Here is a 23,574-nt window from a genome sequence, read left to right on the forward strand (position 1 = left end):
GCAAAGGGCATAAGTATTACAGACGGATTTTCAATAGTGCAAATAACCTCTGCACAAAGCTGAGTCATAAAAGAATAACACACGCAGTTGGGGGGCAGGGAGGCTTAGCAGGACAGAATGGAAAACCGTCCCCACTTTAGTGTTTTCGGACTACTTCTTCAGCAGCCAGTATGAAGCATACTCCATTAGGGATTTATTTAGCCTCTCTCCACCGCATCTGAAGAGTCAGTGCAGTCAGCTTTTTAGGAGTCTTGCGCGCAGGATCTCTGCTTGACATAGAGCAGCCAGTGCTCACGCATGAGGAGCAGAGACATGATACTAAACAGTGAAAGGTCACAGACTAGCCCTTGCACCTGGTCCATCATCTAGAAAAACTCCCAGCGACAGACACCCTCTGTACACTGCATTCAAAGAGTTCCAAGGATTGTGTGTGCATCTGTTTTTAACTGCCAAGAGTGATAATGCTGTGTTTATTGCTTAATTTCCATGATTGCAGACAGTCTCGTTTTAACTGGGATGATCAAACTTGTCATGAATTTGTTGATAATATCCTCCAGAACACAATTTACCCCAAGACACACCTGTGCATGCGAACACGCGCACACACAAGTGAGCACGCACGCCATCCATCTCTAAAAAAAGCTGCTCCAGATATGGAAAGAAAAATGATTAAAACGGTTGAAAGCAAGTGAAAGGGGTGGAATTTTATAACAGTGACGAAACAAAGAAATGATAAACTGCTTCGCTTTGATCAACAGAAGCAAGGAGCACGACCAAACACTTCAACTCCGCTCATTTTTCCCAGCCAATAAAACTACTGTGCAAATCCGGTGCAACTGTGAAACAATCTGAGAATTGACCGCCTACCTCCTTAACAAACACAGCCTTTACGAACCAGTGCAATAAAATTAGTTTTGTTCGATGCACACACCCCTTTTAAAACAATAAAAGATGAAAAAGAGGCCACCTGGGCTTGTGCAAAAACCAGAAGACAGACATACAGAGAATCTCCAGGATTCTCCAAAGAGCACTCCATTCTCTCACTCTCTCAGATTCATACAACACAGACCCAGGCTCGGCAGCACTAACCTGGTCTGACCACACAAGTTACATTCTCAGTACTGTCTTAAGTAATCACAGTAATACTGTGGGATAGAGACTGACAGCCCCCTTTCACATAACCCATTAATCCCTCCATCTTTTTTAAATCCAGAGCACCGTTACATAAGCGTAGGGGGTGGCTGGAGCCAAACATTAAAGTCTTTAAATAGCTTATTTAGAACTGGAAGTGGAAATATTTGGCCAATATTCTTTCCTTAACAATACTGAAAGCTTTCTTTCAACATGACAAGCTTTTAACACAATGTTTTTTATGTTCCTGTTTAGCTGGTATGCTTTTACTTGTCAACTATCTTACATTTCACATAATTGCACCTCAATCAACATGGGTTTCACAGCAACAGCCTTCTGGTTACAATGTGCTGTACTGTTGCTGTAAAAATATAACTTTTCCAAATTAGCACACCAGTTCAATACTAAATGTCTGGCCAAACACAACCACAACCAAATCATTTACAGAAGTGTATTAGATTCTTCTTTTCAATGAGGCAACCTAAAATCCACATGGGACTGTGTATATGTAATTTACAATATAGGGCCATATAAGCCCAGTGGATGTGGACGTTGTGCTTCTAAGTGTCCACTGTTTCAGAACTGAAGAGATTTGTGGGTTTAGGGGCTGGCCAGGGCCGTCTCTACAATCAATGTCGTATTGTTCTCTTGATCTTCATCACTAGATTATAGGGGCTAGGTACCCCCTCCCTCGTCCTCCTGCTCCTCCATGTTCTTCCGTGCCAGCCTCTCTCTCCTCTTGGCTAGCCGCTGGCAGCGTGGGCACTCCCGCCGTCCTCTGTAGCAGGCTTTGTGGTAGCACGCCTTGCACTCTGAAACAGAGCCAGAGAGAACTAGCTTTATTGGAGTGTGGACAACCCCGAGACAAAATTAACACCAACAGACAGAGTTAAATAGGAATCCATGTCCTGCAAGTGAGGTCTCGATCAAACGGTGCCACTAAGAAGCAAAGTGAAGGGAATCAGCACGAGCACTAGATCAGTGGTGATGGAGTGATGGCGACACCAGACGTAAATGAATTTCAACTTCACTCTTCCTGTACGAATGCAAACATGAGTTGCATTCTACTGGACTGACAGGTTCTGCAGCATTTTGCCCAACAGTGGAATGAGTGAAAACCATGTGACATCACACAGCAGAAGAGCCAATCACTGCATCTGAACAGGTGGGAGGAGCCACAGTTGGCAAACAAACTATAAAAAGAAGGGGCTGATCAAGGCAACGAGGAAGCCACTTCAAAACACGTCCAAATCACAGAGCAACGAGTCAAGACACATCCCCCAATACAGGTTCTCTCTCACACTACCAGAGTGTCTGCCAACCTTTAATGAATAGAATAAGCCATTCCTAACCTGAAAGTCTGTCACAAACTGATGGATGAGCGTTCTCCATAATATTGAGCTTTCTTTCCTTTCTCTTTTTCTTTCCTTTCTTTTCTGTTTCTTTCTTCCACTGGGTTTTCACTGCCTTTTAAAATATGTCCAAAGACATAGCCAAATGATGCAGAGTGTACTGTATACCTTTTGATAAAATTAAGTAGTAGATAAAACACAGCACGTGGTGCCAGTACCACAAAAACTTGACAACATACGGGAATATTTTTTCCCATCAGGGTCAAATAAACACAAAGCAATTGCAGATCACAGAAGTGTTTATTTCACAATTGCACAAGACGAGTTGAAGCTTGAATCTGTCCACACTGTACAGGACATACACTGTACTGTGATGGAGAAGCAAAATATAAAATTTCAGAAGAAGGAAATTAAATTACCTACATTAAACACACACATTCTGTCACTTGTATGAACAAAGCTCACATGGCACAATTAAAAACTATTGTCTTGTTTTGTACTCAAACACATGGTACAATGTCACATAACTTCTACAATACATGTAGATATGTAATAGTGATGTATTTCTTTGGTACTCCGTATGTCATTTGAAATATATGGACTAGAGGGCAGTAAAAGGTTTACCTGAGCTATATGTTATCCTTCCTTTCCCTTTTCCTGTTACACTTCAGTTAGTAGCAGCTCACACAAAGGTAACTCTTAGGCCTGACTGCCCAGTTCAGAAGCAGCATGCCTTTAGAGAGACAAAATAAAGAAGAGGGAGAGCGTAGCTCAGCTCCCGTCAGGAGCAAAGCCCATGAAGGACTTCAGCTAAATGTGCTGCACATTCCGAAACCCCTTCACCTACACCAGCCTGAGAAAGACACGACACAGAACCGAACCATCACCAGACAGATAGGCCCACCACCATGACTACACTGTGACCAGGACAGACAACCCATAACCACCACCTGTAACAGCAATCCAAGCGCCAAGCAATCCTAAAAATCCACACATGAAGCACTCACACTGGAAAAAGAGGCGTCACATAAATGTGTTATAAAACCTGTCTGGGTCGCTCTTCAGTTAAACAATGCAATTGAAAATGGGCTGACTTCCGATGGCACACAAGTGGAAATTTACTATACTGTAGCATGTGTGATGACATTTTATTAAACATTTTTAATTGTGGGCAGGCATGTCAATGGAGCCTTTTTACTAATACAACAAGAAATTACCATTGTGTTGAGAAAATAACAAAAATGCAAAAAAAGGTAGTCACATGGCTACAAACCACATGACACATCAAAATCCCAGTCCATGGTTTGAAGCTCTGTAAGGGATATGTTCAATACTACATGGACATGTACTCTCAATGGTTTAGTTCCTTCAGGAGGATGGTCCTCTTTCACTTCCTCCCCATTCCTCTCTAATGTTATTTCAAGGATTTTCTCAAAGGCTCTGAGGAAGGGTCACTATGTTTCTCCTCATTCATTTCTTCCTCCTGTCCTTTCTCCTCTGCCTCTTTTTTCTCTGTGTTCCCCACTGCACTCTTCCCCCCCTGGCCTTTGAAGAAACCTACAGGCTTGGGCATTTTCCATAATCTCCGGGAAGGAGAAGAGTCTGAGAGGCTACCTGCCTCCTCCTCCCTCTTTCTTCCACCCTCCCCGAATGTTATGGAGGGAGAGGAATCCGAGTGGCTCCCTGCATCCTCTCCTCTTTTTTCCACCTCTCTCTTACTCTGGCCCAGTCGCAGGGGGTTAGGAATTTTCAACAATCTCCTAGCAGGATTGCTGGTTTGTGGACATTCCTTCTTTCCACCTCTCTCGCCTTCTCTGCTGTCATCAGCTTCACCAGTGCACAGACCCTTCTCCTCTCTACTGTCCATCCCTCCACCATCTGTCTGCTCACATACTCTCTCTCCTCCGCCTGGTGTCTGACAACTCCCTATGTCTCTTCCATTGTTGTCACCCCTGGGATTCCCTGTGTCTTCTCTACTCTCCTCTTTTTTAAGCCTCTCATTCACTCCTTCTTCAGCTCTCTCTCCAATTTCATCCCTGTCATTTTCCTCTTCCCTCTCTCCAGCCTCGTCTGGTCTCTCCCTGTCTCTCCTACCCTTAGTTAGCCTACAGGCTTTACGGGTTCTCCGGGACCTCCAGCCACTCCTGCTCCCAGTCAGCTCTACCTTCTCCTCCTCACTTCCTTCCTGCTCATCATTTTTTCCCTTCCCATCTATCTCCTTCTCAACAGACTCCCCCCCTTCATCATTCTCTGTTCTACCTTTGGGAAATAGCTTAGAGAGCGAGATATGTTTGGGAGCTTTCCAGAATTTCAGACTGCCAGAAGCCTCTCCTTTTACTCCATGTTTACTCACTTTTCCTTCCTCCTCTACATCGTTTTTTCCTTCACCCTCCTCATCCTCCAGTTCCCCTTCCTGATCATTAGAAAACGCTTTAGCTAGTCTGCTAACTCCGGGGACTTTCATTAATTTTTCCTTTTCCTCCTTGTCTGATCCTTCCACACTTTCTGTCACTTCTTCCTCTGGTTCAATTACATTGCCCTCCTTCCCCTTACTGTGCCTTTCTCTATCCTTGGAAAAGGCCTTAGTCAGTTTACCAACTTTGAGAGCTTTGAATAATTTCCTTTTTTCTTTTGTGGACTGCTGTTCCTCACTCTTTTCTCCCTCATCCCCCTGACCTCTGCTCATCTCTACCTCTCTCCTTTCATTCTCTCCACTTTCCTCACCCTGTACTTTCTCGTCCGACCCCTCATCGTTCTCCAACTCAACCTCTTCCTCCCCACTTCGCTCTCCTTCCTCTTCCTGTTCTCCTTCAATTTCTCCCCCTCCTTCCTCCACCCCACTATTCCAGGAGAACAGCTTAGTCAGTCTGCCATCTGTGAGAACTTTAAAAAAATTCTGTCTTTCACTCTCCTCTCCACTGTTTTCCCCTTCTCCTTCTCCTCCTCTATAGTGAGAAAATTTCTTGGCTAACTGGCCTGTATGGGAGACTTTCCAGAGTTGGACATTTTCTTCTTTCTCCTCCCCACTTTCTTCCCCTTCTCTAACCCGCCCCTGCTTCTCTTCTTCCTCAGCCTCTCCTCCCTCCCCCTCTCTCCTGTCCTGGGACAGAGCCCTAGCCAGTCTGCGAGCACGGGGAAACTTCCAGTCTCTCCAGGAGGGGGCAGGGGTGGTGCGTGTGCCACTGAATCTTCTGGCCATCAGGGGGTGCTCACCTTCACAGCGCTGGCACTTGTTCAGCTCATAGGGGAAGATGATGTCTTTGTCATTGCCACAGAACTCACACACAAAACCTTTTGCCTGGCAGAGCTGTTCAAAAAAGAGCATAGCAAAGGGTGACTGTGAAACACTGGGCGATTTCCTATCAATAGGTAAATGCAGACATAAGTCTAACTGCATTGCTGTGAGGAAATGTTTATATTAATGCAGCAATACTGTACAGGCAGTTGTTTCATGGTCTTCTTAAGATGGCCTCAGTTACAATGCCATTAGTATACCACAGCAGTCATATTAAGTACAGTTATATTAGTTACTCTATACTGTATTTGAATTATCTGACTTCAAACTAACTAGTTGAGTGGATCAGTGCAAATGACAAGATGAAGGTCCACTATGTACAACAGCTTCTGTGAATATGTGTGCAGCAGTTCTCCTCACCACACATCCAGCAACATGAACAGATCCTAGGCGCAGCAGCTCACGCAGCTGGGGGGCCAGTTCCCCGTGGCGCACAGCAGCAAGGTCATTGAGGGAAAAGAGGTGCAGGTCCTCCGTCAGGTGACCTGGGAGGGCATCAAACTCATCTAACACCCTGCCAGCAAAACAGAGGAGATGTAACAGGTCAGACGTCACACAGAGAGCAATACCACTGCCCAACAGTCAGCAGGAGCAGGAAAAAAGATCTTACTCTTTAGCCAAGCGGCAAGTTTTGAACATGTTCTTCATGTGGAACAACTGGACCCTCAACAGCTGAGGCAGAGAGAGAAAAGAGTCATTACTACTTCTCCAACTCGGGCATGTATTCAGCAGTACCTATTAGGATTCTGCACTGACATCACAAAAAGATGTGACCACTGACCACTGACTACAACATGTGTTTCTGAAGTCAACCATCATTATAGATTACACTGTGAAAGGCAAGCTCAGAAATGGTTAATCTAAAGGATTTTAAAATGTTACCTTTGCAAAATAGCTAACTAACATCAGATAGCCAGCCAGCTGTCATTTGGTAGTTACCTTTTCACAGCTACCTGGCTAAGCTATCATTTGAAATTTTAATGAACTAACAAGCTCGATGACTACCTAACAAAGTTTAGTCTAACTTGACATTACAAATAGCTAACTAATGGTGAAAATATTTTGTTGTACAATACATACTGATATAATGTTACACATGAGCAAATACTGCAGGCTAACTGTCAACATTCGATTAAACATGCAGCACAGAGATAGGGCTTTGTTGCTATAACCATTCTTTACAGAAAACAGCTAACAGCCACAGGTCTCTGTTTTCTCAGCAGGGTACATGTACTATGATGTCACCTTCATTCCCCTGCCCGTTTGTCTACCCTAAAGTAAAACATTAAATAGTGAGCCTTTTCACAAGCACATCTCCCTGAAATATGAACAACTTTGCTCTGCTAATTAAACTGAAATTAAGTAGAGGTCTTCTATATTTGCCTCTCAGCATGGCAGAGGCTTGGACTATTCAGCACAAAATCAAATAATCAAAGTCTCTGCATGGGTTTAAAAAGGGTGTCTAAGTACATGTGCTGCTTACCCGTACTGTCTCCAGTGCCTTCACCTTCTTGTAGAGGCCGCTGTTAATGTCGTTGGGGTTGAAGAGAGGGTCTCCCGCGATCTTACCCAGCAGGTCCCTGGCGAAGTTGCTGACAGGGTACTTGCTGAAGTCCCACTTCCTCAGCACCCGCCCAGGCACCACCATCTGGGCATTCTCATGGCAACACTGGCAAAAGTAACGGCCCAGGTACTCGCAGTAGCGTAGCCTCTTTATGTAATCTTTACATGGAGAGAGAAGAGACAGGTCTCACACAACGAAAACACATACATAATCCTTTATGGGAACATCTGCATGAATTAATTTTACTGAGGGCCTTTATATTCATGTGTCCGTAGAGCCAGTGTGCTTGGGTCTTCCTCACCTGGGTCAATGCGGGTGCCGCATCCAGCGCAGCGATAGTTCTGCTTGGCCACTATCACCTTTCTCCTAATAGGAAGAGAGAGAAAGAGGTGAAGACAGTGTGAGCAAGGAAAGCCAGAAACCCCACCTCATATTCCAGGCGAACTCCCGTCTCCTCCTCTGGCAGACTCACTTGGGGGCAGGGTGGATGTTGAAGATGATCTGGGGCCGTGGTGGAGCCCATTCCAAGTTTCCCCGCACACGGATCCGTAGCTTGTAGATGTCTGCGTGCTCGCCGTCATCAGGGGAGATGGGCAGGGAGTCTGGGATAGGCAGGAGCTGGAGGGGGCAGGATGACTCAAAGGTTAGGCAACACTTGCTACTTCAGTGACACTGAAATGAGAGCTAAAATACATAGCTAATTATTGACTTTTATTATACAATGGACATGTCATTACCTTAAAATGAAGACTCCTCACAGTACTCGTATTTTGTGTGTGTGTGTGTGTGTGAGCGTGTGTGTGTGTGTGTGTATGTGTGAGTGAGTGAGTGAGTGTGCATATGTGTGTTTTATGTAGAAGTGTCACAACACATTGCCCCCTACCTTCTGGGGAGCGTCATGCTCTGGAACCAGCCAGTCCAGCTCAGAGGCAGCCGGCAGCTGCATGCCCTCAAACTGCCTGAGGAGCCCCATGGCCACCGACTCAGCAGAGTTGGACTGCAGGAAGGAGTGGGAGCTGCAGGAGAGAGGGACCACATCTGTCAACCCTGAGAAAGATGCACTGCTGAGATGGTGACGTTCAGAAACAGCTACGTCTACAACTGAACAATGACAGAACATTTGTGGGGAACCTCTTGAAATTTAGATTTCCTGGGAGCAGACCAATCAATTAAGAACAAAGGAACATGCTACTGTACGAAGAAACATAGAGGACTCACACTGAATCTGAACTCAGGAAAGACTTTCTGTTGGTGTTCGCCACGTTACGCTTGATATCTGCATCTGGAAGGGCAGTGCAAGAGAGGACAGATGGACCGAAGGAGCAGAGACAGCAAGTCAGGGTGTAAGTACCACATTGACAAACACCTTCATTGTTATTAACTGGAGATAATTCCTAAGCATTTCTAATCAGACTGGTTCGTATCACCTTATACTAGAGTTACACATGCTCCCTTTCACCAGTTGGTGACATGCTCATACGTTGCTTTTGCTCACCATGTTCAATTACAAGCATACTTATTTAAGTCCAGTCAATGAAACTCAAAGACAACCGAAGCTACATGAGACAGTACTGTTCTGTGCTCTTTGTGTGAGCAATATAGGCTTTAACATGCTGCATCGGCATCATGATACCGTGAAAGCTAGAACATGCAAAGATATACAAATTGCAACACTGCACCATAAAAAGATCATCTCATATTCTTTGGTGAGTCAGATTGATGGGAATTTGGGGATAGAAACAGTCAACTGATATTGCCTAGGAACACAAATATAGGTGTGTACTGTATGCAAACTGGGTATTGTGCTGTCAGAGTGCTTAGATCAGTACTCACATGTGTTGCCATTAGACAAGATTTTAATACAACAAATGACTACATAAAGACAATAGCCTTATGTAAAGCCTTAATTAGACACAATGGTTGTAAATCTGGGATTATCTAGATAAAATAACTTTATGTAACAGTCTTCATTAGAGCTCTGGGAAAGCAAATCAAGAATAAGCAGCTGAACTCCGCTTATTCTTCATTAGGGGCAAGCAATGAAAAGCTGCACAGCCTCATGTAACTTTGAGTCATTTTGAGTACGCTACACATTCACACAAGCAAGACTACGACTGCCAATACAAGGTGCTTCTATCAGGCACGTATTCCCAGAGTAGCACACAGACCATTTGCCCCCATTCCCACAGGACTTAAAAGCTGCAGCACAGCACAGAACAGGGACTAACACACACTCGTGAAAAGCTTGAATGAAAGAGCAGGTGGACATGTCAGCACACTGGAGCGTGAAGCAAGAACCACCCCGCCAACAAGGTGCCAATCTACTGAACAGGCCGCCTGCACACAAACACCCCCTACCTGCTGACACACCCCTCTAGCACTCTGCTAAGCACGCCAAAGCTAACAGGTTTCAGCATGTCCACACACCCCCCGCACGCAAACAGCACAGCCCCCTCCAGACGACCGCACCCAGCCCTTGACTCTCGTTTCCCTGGATACCTGAGAAGAGGGAGGCGAGTGAAAGAGACAGCCCGTTCTGAGACAGTGCCATCAGGGACCCGCCCTCACAGCCATCTGAGGGACAGAGACCTCACTGAGCACAGACTCACAACTGCAACTGCTGTTAATGGGCAGAGGCCACGACACCACTGTAAGGTTAGGTCAGGTTGGTGAAGAGTGTGCAGTGTTAGGCGTCTTAACAGCAGGCCACCCGACTCTATGCATGCACTGGCTTGTACGCATACAACCACACCCTGGCCTATGCTGACACATCAACCACACACCATTTGCCCAAACCACTAAGCACACTGGCAACGAAAAGCCATCTCATGACAGTCCTGCAATGAGAGTAAGTTATATAGTGAGTTTTATACTACTAACAATGCGTAGATCTCAAACCAAAGATACTGCTTTGGCAAACAGACACCCACATGTCTGAGAATTTACATCATAATTCTCTGATAGACCTCACCCCCCAAATGATAGTGGAAGCACAGTCTGGATGCAAGCCACGAACATATACCAATTCACCAAAACTTTATTACTTTTTATCATAATCCAAACCAAAGTTCATTACACCATCTGTGTAGACACACTCACACGATTTAACCCTCACTCTTCCTCACATTCTCTCTAGCTTGCGGTGTTATGGTAAGGCAAATGTCATGGGTTTAACTTAAAGCATTGGACTGAATACATGCAGGGATACACATGCTTTATGTGTATGTGGACAAGGACCGGGCTGCAAGAACACTGATGAAGGGTAACCACAGTTCATATACCTCAGGTAGAAAACAGAAATCCCCTCTCCCATCCCTCCCCCCAAGCAACCCATCCACTCCTCTCCCTCCTGCTCTACCTTTTAGCTCGCACTCCTCCACTTCTTCAGCTGAGCAAGAATCAGACAGGTGCAAGGAATCCTGGGAGCTCCGCCCTGAACCCCCACTGTCCGTTGAAGGGAAGGCTGAGAGAGAGGAGAGAAAAAAACATCTCTGACATCATTACACCATCTGTACAGTCACCCACCAACGGCATAAGGGTGAAGGAGGACAGAGAGGACACAGTGGGGAGAAAACCGGAGGTGCAAGCCTGAGGCGGGGTTATACTCACCGTGCTGCGACTGCATTGCGGGCTGCAGCCGGCTGCGGCGGATCTGCTGCCTGCGCAGCCGGATCTTCTGCTTGAGTTGCTGGATCTCGCAGTCGCTGTCGTCGTCGTCCTCCCCTTCCTCCCGCCTGCGCATGTTGCACTTCATCAGCTCGATGGCCGCGATGAGTGATTCCGATATGCTGAAGTGAGCATTCTCCTGAAAACAGCCGGCAGGGGGTTGTCAACGCTTGAGGTACTGCCTGGCCTGAGACCCTCCCTCCAGGCCCGCTGGCACTGCCCGCAAGTCTCCGCCACTCACCTTCTCCAGATCCGCACAGCTGCCGAAATCCTGCTCGGCAAGGTAGCTGATGAGGCTCTGCCCTTCCGAGGGCTTCCGGAACAAACCGTCTGACATGCTGCTATGCTGTGAGCTGTCTGCAGGCACACACACACACACATGCACTCACACCATTCAGAGGATTGTCCATGGGGCCAAAAGAATAGGTAAGAAGTGAGCGCAGAACTGTAAAGCACTTTGTCTTAGGCTCTGAGGAACCAATTTAAGCGCCCCATTTTCCTTACTTACACAGTACTCTCGGCTCAGTGGTGACTAAGATTAACTAAAATCACACAAGAATTGAAAAAATATACCTCTTGTTCAAAGTTACAAATACATCTGAGAGAGGGTGGATTTAATGTAGTATGTGTATGAATCCCTACAAGTTGCAGTGACTCTGTACTCACCAGACTCCATGTAGAGGGAGCTGGGGGTGCTAGCCTCACTGCTTTGAGTGGAGAAGGGTCCATAGTCTTTCACCCGACAGACATCTACAGCTGATTCTGAGATGAACACACACACAAAGGGTCGTTCACACTGCGGTCAAATTCAACAATTGTGTAAATGACCGGTTTGAATGTCTGAATACGGCAATTTCCTACCAATGCTCGTTCTGAAGCAAGCAGCTTTAAATTCAAACCAGGTTAAAGGATATTCATTTGCAATGGCTTTATTGATTAAAGGCAAGTGAATTTCTTCTTTTTTTCCCCCACTTTCATTGTCTCTAACCGCCATGTCTGCTGGACTCGGGCAGTAGCATGGAGTGCAGTAAATGCAATCCTCCAATACCAACACAACCATTTTTAAGTGTCCATTGGAGGATACCTGTAGCTTCGCTGATGTCATCTGAGCAACATACTGGCATCCGATGAGTCAGAGTGTCAGAAGCATTGAGACGAGCAACCCCTGTTGACATACCAACTCCTATCCCCGACAGAACAAAGCCAGTTTGTCCCACAACTCTAGCCAATGCAGTCAGGCTGTACTCAAACCCAGAGCTTGCAGTAAGTAAATTTATTATTCCTTTTCTCTGAAATTAACTTGTATTCAAACAAAAAAGCCATCATAAATGAAAACTTTCTAAATCAGGAAACTCCTTTTCAGAATCTTTCAAATCATGCAACGCCAAACAAAACAACATCATATCACATGATTCAGTGAAGATGAAGGGCTCATGTACACTTCAGTCAAAATGTCCAGTATTGAAGCATACTTATAATTCTCTTCTCTATAACAGAAATGTCTCTTCCCCTTTTGAAAAACATTATGTACAACAGAAAATCAAATCAAAGATTAGGAGATGAACCTGCTATGACAACTCCAAATATACCAGCCAGGCAAAAATGGAGGAAGCAATTTCTTCAAATGGTGAAACAAAATGTGTAATACAGCCCTGGGAGTGATCAGCATGCTTCAATATTAGATCATTGTTTAACACAATGTTTAACATGAGCTCTTGTGTGATGAAAATGTAAAATATGATAGAAGTGCAGTGCTCACTCAAAAATGAACAAACAAGTAAAAATGCTAGTCATCTGGAGAGGATGATCAGTTTGGACTGTGGCCTTCCCTGTCCTATCAATTATTACCTAAACCACACCTCCAGCCAAGACCACGCAGCAATATTGTGCAGAAAAAAACCAAAACCACACTGACAGGATTAATGACAAACAATAAGAGAGTAAGATAAAGGAAGAGTGTGAAATGAAGGGTAGCCATGCAGGGCAGTGAGAGACTGAAAGCAAGAGATGGAGAGACAATGAATGAAGCCCCACAGCACCGCCAACCTGCGACAGGATCCTCTATTATAATGGTGATGTTCCTGTGTCCACTTCCTTCACGAAGCAAGAGAAAGTTGAGAAAATGTGTTCAATGTGAACAGGAAGAGAGTTAGTGAGAGCAGTTAGAATAAAGGGACAGCCGAGAGGAAGCAAAGGTACTGTCTTTAGCAGCAGTGAGACACTTGAAACACCAGGAAATTCCTCTGCAGACAGGAAACGCCACTCCACATCGCCCACACAAGCTCCGATGCACATTTTCTCACCCTCTGCACAAGCTCCACAGGCACTGATCCCCCAGCCCAGCCCTGCTCACCTCCGCTGTGCTTCTGCGCGATTCCTGTGTCGGACAGTGACCTCGTGTGGCCCCTGCAGCTCCGGCTGGGCCCCCCCTGCACCTCAGAGAAGGAGGAGCGGCGAGGCGTTGGCGGGGCCAGGGCCTCCACCCGATCACTGGCGGAGGAGCTGCCAGAGTCGCAGCGCCGCCGCTGCCCAAGATTACCGATGGCCAGGTACTCAGGCCCGTCGTCGAGGTCCCCGTCCACCGGGTCCGCGTCCTCGGCCGGCACTGGAGAGGTGGGCTCAGTCAACAAGATCTGGGGGATGCTGCCAGAGTCCGTCTGCCCCTGTTCAGTGGCTCCATATACCCAGGGGGCCCCAGAGCTCCCTTCTGCGTAGGGCAGAGGAGAGACAGTAAGCCAGCCTTATCTTCATGAATCACATTCCACTACTGCTGCACTACAATGCCCTCTGTGATGGCAGTCAACGTCCTCATGGCCAATCCAGACACACTGAACCCCACAAGAAGTTCCACCCCGTGCTCAGAGAGTCATTTCTACTGAATAGGGAGAGCATTGAGTGGTTGCAGTTAATTGCTGTGAATTGTAAAGCATGACCTCTTTTCTCTCCCCCCCTCCTCAGGCTAGTCCTACTCCCTTGGTGTCCCTTGAGTACCTGAGTGTCCCTCTCTCAGAGAGGACTGTGATGTGGTGAGCCGCGGGGGCAGGGTGCTGTGGGGCCCCATCCTTCTGGGCCAGGCCCCAGGGAGCACACACAGACTCTGAGTCTTCAGCAAGCCCAGTGGAGGCTCCTTCAGGTGGGACAGCTGAGAAGAGACAGTGCTGACAATTGTAATCCAAATCCAAAGACCCATTGTCACCAGACTGAAAGAAATATACACGGTCCTGATATATCATCCAGACTGGATCAGAACTGAACACGCAAAAAGATCCCCAGTCATGCACAACAGGGACAGACAGGGGTGGAGTGACAGACAGCAGACACACTGACAGAAGAGCAGAGGGACAGAGTCACGGTGGCAGGAATGCAGACAGCTTCCGCAGTGGTGCTCACCCTGACTGTGTCCACAAGAGCCAGAAGACGTGGGTCATTCTGCTCCACAGCCTCCAGGCACTGTAACATGGCCAACACATGGGGCTCACTCAGCACAAATGCCTCATCTGCAGAAACCAGAGAGGAGAGGCTGGAGAGGGGCTGAATATATACAGAACTGGGGAGTGATATCAACATTCCTACACAGAAATGATGAAATAATGAGAAACACAAGACACCACAGCAGGACACAAGTATGTCTTATTGCATCAAATCATAAAGATCCCAGTATCAAACCCACAAGTGCACCATTAGCCAACTTACACCAGCATGCCCTGATAGAGAGAGCCTTACCATTGTAGTACTTGCGTGTGTGTGACTGGTGTTTGAGCAGAGGCCGGAGTTGAACAGACAGGCAGTGGGCCTGGAGACTGTGCAGCAACCAGCGCTCCGCCTTGTGGCCCTCCCCCACGCTCTGCACACCAGAGCTCAGCACTGGCTCCAGATGACTGAACTGCAGGGAGAGGCACCAGTGTTAATTGACTACGGAAAAGCACGAGACTCACTCACTCACTCGAGCCAGGTTTCCACTGTCCTGCCTCGGCCGCATGTCTGCCCATCTACAGCAAGCCAAAATGAACATCTGCATTTCAGCTTGAACCAGAATATCGTAAGTGTTTAACTTTTTCAAACCCAATTTAGATGCCTGCATGCTGTCAGCTACTACACAACGGCAACTGGGCTCACAGAAGTCCCGCTGTTCTGCAGCGCACAGCTCCACAATATCTCTACTATGTGGACACCAATGCCTATACTGTCCTTTTCAGTTTGTTTCTTTTTTTATCTTGCCCAAGAAATCATCCTCTCCTTTCTCAGAAGGTCCGATATGGCATTTCTCATGTCTTCATTTACAAGAAATATGAAAATCACACATAGCTCTGTCCATGTTGCCTTAAACTAACCACTTAGTCCAAATAAAACTAAGATAACACAATGGCTCTGCTCATTTCTGAGTTTATGAAGCCTCACTAACAACCTGCCAATAACAAAGGCTGATGTCATACTGTCAACACTGGATAAAAATGCCCGCTTCTTATTGACTTGTTTTGACACAAGGTCACACTGCTATCGCATGTTGGGTTGGCAATAAAAAGACAACCTCACATCAGGTGCATGAAACGAAAGTCCAGCAGAAATGATCTGAGAGAGATAAACAGAGACACAGGGAAGTCAGATATCAGATGAATAGCCTAAAGAAAGAAATGGGTTCCAGTAAGAGCTATATTACAGGAAGAACTCTTCCTCTCTGTTTTTAGCTACACCGTATGACAATGGTTAGGTCATAAAGTCATTAGCAATGGAGGTTTGTTTTTGCAAAGCTGTGCATTTTACCGCACAGTTAAGTGGGATTTACCATTTTTTTCATTTCAGTCATTGCAAGTCATTGTTTTGATAATGGTGAAGCTTGTAGATTACCTGGGATGGACATAATCCAGTGTAGCTTGTAGTATTTCCACATGTAAGTATAGATCTAAAAGTATTCCGATGGTCTAACACAGCTGGCTTTCTATGGTAGAAATCATAGCCTCTATTAAAACACCTGATTGTAGACATTGTCTTCATTAATATTCAGGATAACCATGGAAGAAGTGGACAATGTGAGGCACATTCTGAAAAATGAGGTGAACTGAGGTGAAAAAATGAGTATAATTAAATACCTACCGAAAAACCACTTCACAATTTTTGCATGTGATCATGAAGTGCTTTGGGTGGGGGGATTAAAAGTGCTACAATGAGGGGAAACTGAAGCTGGAACATCACTCAATTAATCATTAAGGTCAGAGCAGATCATGCTGAAAATAGTGTATTTGGAGTACCATCTGGCTGAGGCAGTGAACTTCCTGATCCACCCTATTTAGTCAGGTTGTCCATGACGTACAGTACCTGCTCAACGTGAGAGGCCAGATGGGGGCTGACATAGCGCACACACCAAACAAAACGCCAGTAATCTTTCTGTTTACAGTACACCTGCAATGCAAAATTATCACTATTAGTCACCATGGTGCAAATCCCCCCCTGTAGACACTGCAAAATTATAACTCCCATCTCTGGATGACACTTGCTACAATATTATAGGTCATCTAGGACAGTGTTTCTCAACCCTCTCCTGGAGGACCCCTGGAGGATCAGTTTGTTATTAAGCAGCTTCAGGAGTTCATAACAAGTTGATCATTTGAATCAGCTGTGTTGGAGCAGGGAGAGATCTAAAACATGCAGGGCAGGGGGTCCTCCAGGAGAGGGTTGAGAAACACTGATCTAGGACATTGAGAAATGTTGTTAACTTCAGCTATGGAGTAAAACATATCAGAATGTGCAGTATTTTAATATAATCCTTCATAAAAAATAAAAACATGACTCCTTAATTATGAGTGTCACCATGCAATCTAGCACTATGCAGGCTACAATGACATTGCACAGGGAGTGTCCTTAACTAAATTCTATCACACATAAAATAATAGTTTCACTCATGTTAATTATTTTGTATGATATTTGGTGCTATATGCCAGAGTGGTCTTAGCACAAACATGTCCAGTGTCTCAAGTATGACCTCAGAGCACAAGCCATGTGAGGTCAGGGCATGGTGACTATTACCCAAGCACTCAGCAAAACCGAACAACTTTTTCTCAAAAACTTTTTCTCAAAACTTCTAGGTTCTAAGATATTTAATGCCAGATACTTGATTCATATTCAAATTTCTAATTCTTAATAATCCACTGTCACATACTGGGGCCACTGCACAGAACTCCCTCACACTGTGTACCTGTTCGCACTTCAGCCCGTGGCTAAGGATGTTGTTCATGTCCTTATGGAGCCGCTGCAGGCCCCCGTAGCGGGACCACACATTGGGGTTGTTGGTGGACAGCAGCCCCTCCACAGTGGTCTTCAGGCTGGAGAGGAGCTTCCAGTGCTCCCGCCTGGGAGAGTGGAGACAAGAGCACAGTCAGACGCCAAGAGCCAATCACAGACCACACAGCAGCAATCGTGTAGCAGAGAGAGAGAGGGAGTCAACGATGGAGGAAGCCTTTGACACTGCAGTACACTGCTGGAGAGCACAGCTGTAAGTACTGGGATTTAATGAAAACAGAATGCTCAAGTACAGGAAACACAAAGATGATCCCTAATGCAGCCACACCATTGTGCTGAAAGAAACTGTGACAGTGAATGCTCCCTGTCCTCAGACATCACATGCCAATGCAGAGCAGCAGCCTCAGCTTCGTTCCTAAGCTCAGCAAAAATAAAGTGGAAACATCAAAGAAGAGAGCATGACACTACGGTAAACATTAGGAGGTGCAAACTCACTTCCGCAATTTCCTTCTTTTTCTACAAGTCAGCATTCAGCCCTGAAACTTGACACTGATACCCACACACACGCAAGCATAAGCACAAGCTCTCTCGCACACACACACACACATTCGCGCGCACGCACGCACACACACACACACACACACACACACACACACACACACACACACACACACACACACACACAGAGGATACTTACCAAGGTCTAATAAAAAGATACAGTGAAGTTACAGAGCAAAGAGCTGTCAGTATTTTAGGAACTTTTTTAAATCAGAGGGGAAGTGTTGTTTTTCAAATTGTGAAGAAAAATGATGAACTTTATGAGCTGACAGTTGCATGCCACGGCAGAGGGGGGCAATTGTGCTGCACAGCAGAAAATCCAATCCTTCGGAGTGTTAACAATGTTACATTCATGACTCCTACGGTCCCCTTTGGTGTGCTAAACAGTCTGCACTGCTGGCCATCACGAGGTCCCAGACTAGGCAAATCAAATTACGCAAAAAATGAAAGGGAGGGCTTAACCCAGCGGGGAGAAAAAAAGCCCCAAAAACAAACAAAAACATTCTCCTCATAGCAGCTGAGGGGAACGGTGTGATGGGGAGATACACAGAGGCACATGCTAAGAGCTGAGGAGGGGTTTAAATGAAGCAAAAACATTCCTTTGGATTCAGCATGGATAATGGTTGGGGGGTTTTGGTTTAACTAACAGGGAAGAATCTCTGTGTCATTAAAACCAGCAAGTAACTGCAATATGCCCAGAACTGTCCCAGAGCAGTGATACATTTAAAAACAGGCTGAGGAATGTGACACATGGAAAATGGTCACACACTGATGGCACTCTCTGTCTCACACACAGCTCTAAAATGCATGTGCATTAAATTATCAGAAGAAATGAATGAAAGCAAATGTGAGGTGAAGTATGTACACAGAATCCTCATTATTTCAATGCACCCCTCCTGATTAAAAAAAATGTCATTATACTACCAGTGTGACTCATCTTAGGTTGGTGGTAACACCTAACTTAGTCTATGTGATAAGAATAGCAGTCCTGAGAATAAAAATGTAGATCACTTTATGAGTATGTGTTAATCTTTAATGCAGTAGTTTTGTAATCCACTACTTCTATGTGCTTTGTAATATGATATTCACTGATGCCATACTAGGAAGGCCCTCAATGGAAACTTACCAAAAAATTTCGCAAACAATCTCATCAGGACTCTACACAAAGACAAATACATTATCACACACTTACCCTTACAAACACCAGTGATTCTATTTATTCTGTCTTTGTTTGGGTATGCAAAATGTGAACTATTGAGACTCACTCCACGTGACGACGATACTAATTTATCATCCAAGTCACTAAACTATGTGCAATGAAATTAGGAGAAAGGAGCGGTGAATTAAAGCGAACAATACAGGGATTTTAACTCTGAAATCAATAACTCTTTTCAGTAAATGGCGCTTTTCTGTTGGTTGTGTCACTTCCATTTCTCAACATACAAAAACGTCACAGGAAAATTACTGCAACTTAGATTGTGGTAGTTAGTGTATATGATGATGTAATGTGGCTGGTAATCATCATTCTCTAAATTAAATAATCGTCGTTTGTTCATTACATCCAAAATGTAAACTAAACATTCAGAATCCATTTCAACATTTAAATGCATGACAAATCAGGGCAAGGTATTAAAATTATATGAAATGATCAAATAAACCTTGCGACGGGTAACTGGTTTTAATATCTGGGTGCTGAAAAGTAAAACAAACTTTACTGACATCCGGTAAACTTTTTTTTTTTTTTACTTCGTTGATTCCAGGGCGAAATATGTTGGGACACTTAGCTTCTCAGCTGGCTCCCAACAAAATCACTGCAGCTAAGGGCATTTCTTAATCTTCCATTAGCTACAATTCTCAAGTAGACTACATTGTCAAAGGAGGTATCTAGTTAGCTAATTAGCTAACTAAAACCACCCGCACTGACTCAGCCACCGAGCTAACTACCAAGCATACTGACCACGTAGGTACTTCTAGTATGATCATTCCACACAGCCCTCAAGACCTCGCAAATTGCACGTGACAGTACAGCTCGCCAGCTAGCTACCCATCACAGTGGCTATTTACTAGCAAGACTCTTTTCGGATAATTGACAATGAGTGGTGGCATGCAGCTGTGACGATGCACCCACTCATTCTGGCTACAAAAGCCATACGGTATGCTTGAGATGAAGATGAAGCTTTGCCACTTTTACAGAGTACAACACCAACGGAAATTTGACAAAGTAGCATTAGCTGGATAGCTAAGAGCTATCTTTCCCATACATAACGGGTAGCTAGCCAGCTAGTAGCGCTAATGTTATACATTCTGTCCCCAAGACTCGCTGCCAAATATGCTAACATCAGCCACCCTCAGCTAAACAACATCACTGCTGTTTTATATAGTAAATAGCAGCAGTATCTACTAACCTGTCAAGCTTGCTAGCTAGTTCGAAGCAGGACACACCACACGCACCACTCACCTGCGTTCCCCGGCCTCAGTCTCTGCAATATCCATTTCCATCGCAGCAGTGCGTCTGGTAGCAGTAGGGGGGAAACCGAATGTCAGCTTCCCCCCGTTCTTTCTTCAACCCGGCCAAAACGCCGTGATCAGCGATATAAACTTAACTTACTCCATTTTTGTCCCGCCTCGACGAACTGCTTATGTGGGGAGTTTTCCTGCTATTTTCGTTGCTGTCAGTGTCAACACTGCCCCACCTGAATCACCACACCTCCTTCTGTCATGAGTGCCGTTGTTGATATTCCTACAGTTCCCAAGCACGAGAGCCGTCGACTACGCATGCGAACAAGCTACAAGCTACAAGCAGGGACAGCCGCAGGCGAAAGTTTAGATGGAAGCGTTGGTCTGATTTCATTGGACGTTTCTTGCTGCTCGACCGTAAAATTTTAACAAGTCGTCAATCTTGTTGTGTCACATTAACTGTATCTAAATTCAAGCATCTGTTACTAAGTTAAATATTCTACTTGTATTGGATTGTCTTTATCACTGGCATGCAACTTTCTTGCATTGTGATAGATTACGTTTGCTGGCTACTGATGCTGCTTTCATTGCTGAACGGAAAACACGCCGTGTGTTTGGTTGTTTGTATCTCAATTTAACTTTTAAAAGGTGTAGTTAGTGATCAGTTGTAATATTTTGGTTTAAGATGGGGAATTACGAAAAAATGTAGTGCAGTCAGTTATATTAGGCTAATACACTGATTTTAAACGATGAAATGAAAAGGTAACCATAATTACTTGATTTGTCATATGAACATCTATAACATTATGAAATACAGTCTGTGTCCTATGTTTCTGCCATTTGTGTATTCAAAAAAAACGTATTCACACTTTCTCACTGCATACAATGGACGTTGACTCAATCACAAAATATAAAATGAAATATCAATTATTAATTAAACAAGACGTATTATTATTAAGGTTGGCACACTTTGTTTTCCTATCTGTTTTTTAGAAAGAAATATACCAGTGATAAATCAAGAAATGACAAACCATCTCATGAATTTGACAAGTATGCGTGAAGACATTCTCTGGACTTCAACCCTCCATAGAGCAATCATCACTGTTTGCCGTAAGACAACGTATCAGAAATTAGTGGATTTTGGATCTGACTATGAAAAAGTGACGTGGTGAACAAGGTGAATTTTATAACGGAAATACTTTAAGGCATTGCATTACTATACAAAAGAGGCAGCTATGCAAATAATAAAATGGTCACCGTAGTGTGACATTGTGCCATGTAAACAGCTTTATAACAACTGAAATGGACTTATAAGTCACTCAGGAATGTGCTCTGGAATGTCTGGACTTCGCAGTTACTTGGCCTAAAGGTACTGTTATTGAACGAACACAATCACAAATTAGGTTCGATAGAGCAAGCAAAGAGATGGAGGACTACATACCCATATATGTGGTCGTTAACACCTTGAAAGGGCTAGCTGGAACATCTTCCATGACAACAGATGGGACCAGGCAACATCTGGAACTAACGGGCATTTGGCCTGCCAGAGTTCTTAAAACTCACTGTAGTCCAACGAGTATCAGGATATCAAATGCACTATCACACCTCATTATTTCAGTTTCATAGTTCTTAAAATTCCGAGATATCGAGGATGTTTTTTATATTCACATGAGTAAGATTATTCACGTGCATACAAACTTGCTCATCAACAAACAACAACGAAAAGGCATAGATGAAGACGCAGTTTCTATTATTTATCCGTGAATCATTAGCATCAAGCAGTGCTAACAGAAGTAAACGTAGTAGTCTGTTAGATTTATTACAATCGGATATTAGTGGTAGTGGTTATCGGTGCATTGATGATTTTTGTTGTTACTAGCTCAATGCATTATTTGATTAGAGTGCTTCCTTGGTTTTAAACGATAGAGCTTTGTTTTGTCAAATCCCTATAAGTGTTTGATTTGTAGCTAATTTAAAAGAAGAATTTGGGAACTGCTGCTATCTTTTGTGGCAGAGGTGTCTTCTGTGGGGCAAAATGTCACATTGATTATTGATTCTGCCATGTGTTGTTTCTGTTTCAGAGATGAGTGCAAAATCTTGATGTCATTCAGTAGTTCCTGGGGTTTCACACCTTTCTAAATCAGGTTGCACTCAACATGGGCTATGTTTACACCTCAGGTTCATTCACCCCTTCATGCACTGTCACATCTACCCTAACCTCAGCAGTCCCCTGTGGAAGCATCACCATAGACAGCTCAAACCTTCATGAATGGGGGCCAATTGTGCTGTCCTCTGCTGTCGCAGTGCTGTCAACTCTGCTTTCTTCCAGCATTTCCTGTCCCTGGAGACCTCGCCTGACCCTGCTGCAGGAAAGTCGCTTCCTGCTGAGTACACATCAAACCTGTGTGATGTTAGTGGCCTAAACTCTATCTCTAACTGCCCTCTTCCATCTTAGCGACAGCAGCCACACCTGCCCATATAGCACCATCTGCCTTGTTTTTTTTTGTTTTTTTTTTACCAGCCAATAGAAGACCCCTTATGGAAAACTACTGGGAACCTAGTGCTACCAGCAATTCCTGTCTAATCAAACAGCTCCTTAGGCTGCAGCTTGCTGTTCAAGATCTGTTATCTTTGAAAAAGCAGTTGATATAACTATTACATGTGTGTTGTTTCTTGAAAGTTTCGTTTTTTCTATATGGGTTTTCCTTAACCACACCAGTGTACAAACAGGAAAATTATGTCCTCTGTTTGAGTCCCAAAGTATAGGAACTAGGCGATCGCTGGCTGTCTTGTTTTATTTCCCATCACCGTCACTGCTGATGGAGCCACAGTATTTAAAAAGGGTTTCACGCAGTGATGTGTGGTGAAATAGCACACCCCACTGTAATCCACATTTCTCTCCATTCCACCCTTGCATCTCCGTAAATTTCCCCTTGGATCTGTCTTGCATCTCCATACAGCCTGTATGTACATACAGCCCAGTGGGCTGTATAAGGGTCCACTACAGGTCCTCACCCCCACTGCAATGAGCCATCGGCTCCGCCCCTGAACACGGCCCATCATGCCTTTTGGTGCACAGAGCTGAACCACTTGTCGCCTAACCTTCAACCACAGTGGCCTGTCACCAGGCAACATTTATACAGTTCACATTTGGCATAGAAAGCTGTTGTTTTCACAGAGGATATGTAGGTTGGCTCTGCATGCACCTTCAGATACTCTGCAGGGGTGAAGTACACAGAGGAGGCACAAGCCTGGCATATACTGAACATCTGTTAAGGCAGCATTAACTGTAGCTGTAAATTTAACATGGGAAGCAC

The 23,574-nt window shown here is 44.7% G+C and overlaps 1 protein-coding gene across 4 annotated transcripts; it reads right to left on the reverse strand.

The window, feature by feature from the left end:
* Positions 1-20,546, reverse strand: LOC118773196 (run domain Beclin-1-interacting and cysteine-rich domain-containing protein-like). 4 transcript variants are annotated; one of them, XM_036522027.1, is made up of 21 exons: positions 20,259-20,546; positions 17,199-17,352; positions 16,322-16,405; positions 14,732-14,891; positions 14,399-14,505; positions 14,000-14,150; positions 13,362-13,715; positions 11,675-11,770; positions 11,250-11,365; positions 10,952-11,147; positions 10,701-10,805; positions 9,842-9,916; positions 8,561-8,624; positions 8,226-8,358; positions 7,815-7,960; positions 7,644-7,708; positions 7,262-7,500; positions 6,389-6,450; positions 6,139-6,292; positions 5,697-5,790; positions 1-1,943 (listed from the first exon to the last, which is right to left on the reverse strand). In XM_036522027.1, exons 1-21 carry the CDS (start codon positions 20,297-20,299, stop codon positions 1,807-1,809), a joined length of 2,733 nt encoding a protein of 910 aa, XP_036377920.1. In that variant the 5' UTR covers positions 20,300-20,546; the 3' UTR covers positions 1-1,806. The 4 variants fall into 4 exon arrangements, with proteins under 4 accessions (XP_036377920.1, XP_036377921.1, XP_036377918.1 ...); XM_036522028.1 differs by lacking the exon at positions 9,842-9,916; XM_036522025.1 differs by lacking the exon at positions 1-1,943 and having other exon boundaries at positions 3,539-5,790.
* Positions 20,547-23,574: the final 3,028 nt, after the last annotated feature.

The sequence above is a fragment of the Megalops cyprinoides genome, chromosome 2 (assembly GCF_013368585.1).
Source record: "Megalops cyprinoides isolate fMegCyp1 chromosome 2, fMegCyp1.pri, whole genome shotgun sequence".
In the NCBI taxonomy this organism is placed as follows: Eukaryota; Metazoa; Chordata; class Actinopteri; order Elopiformes; family Megalopidae; genus Megalops; species Megalops cyprinoides.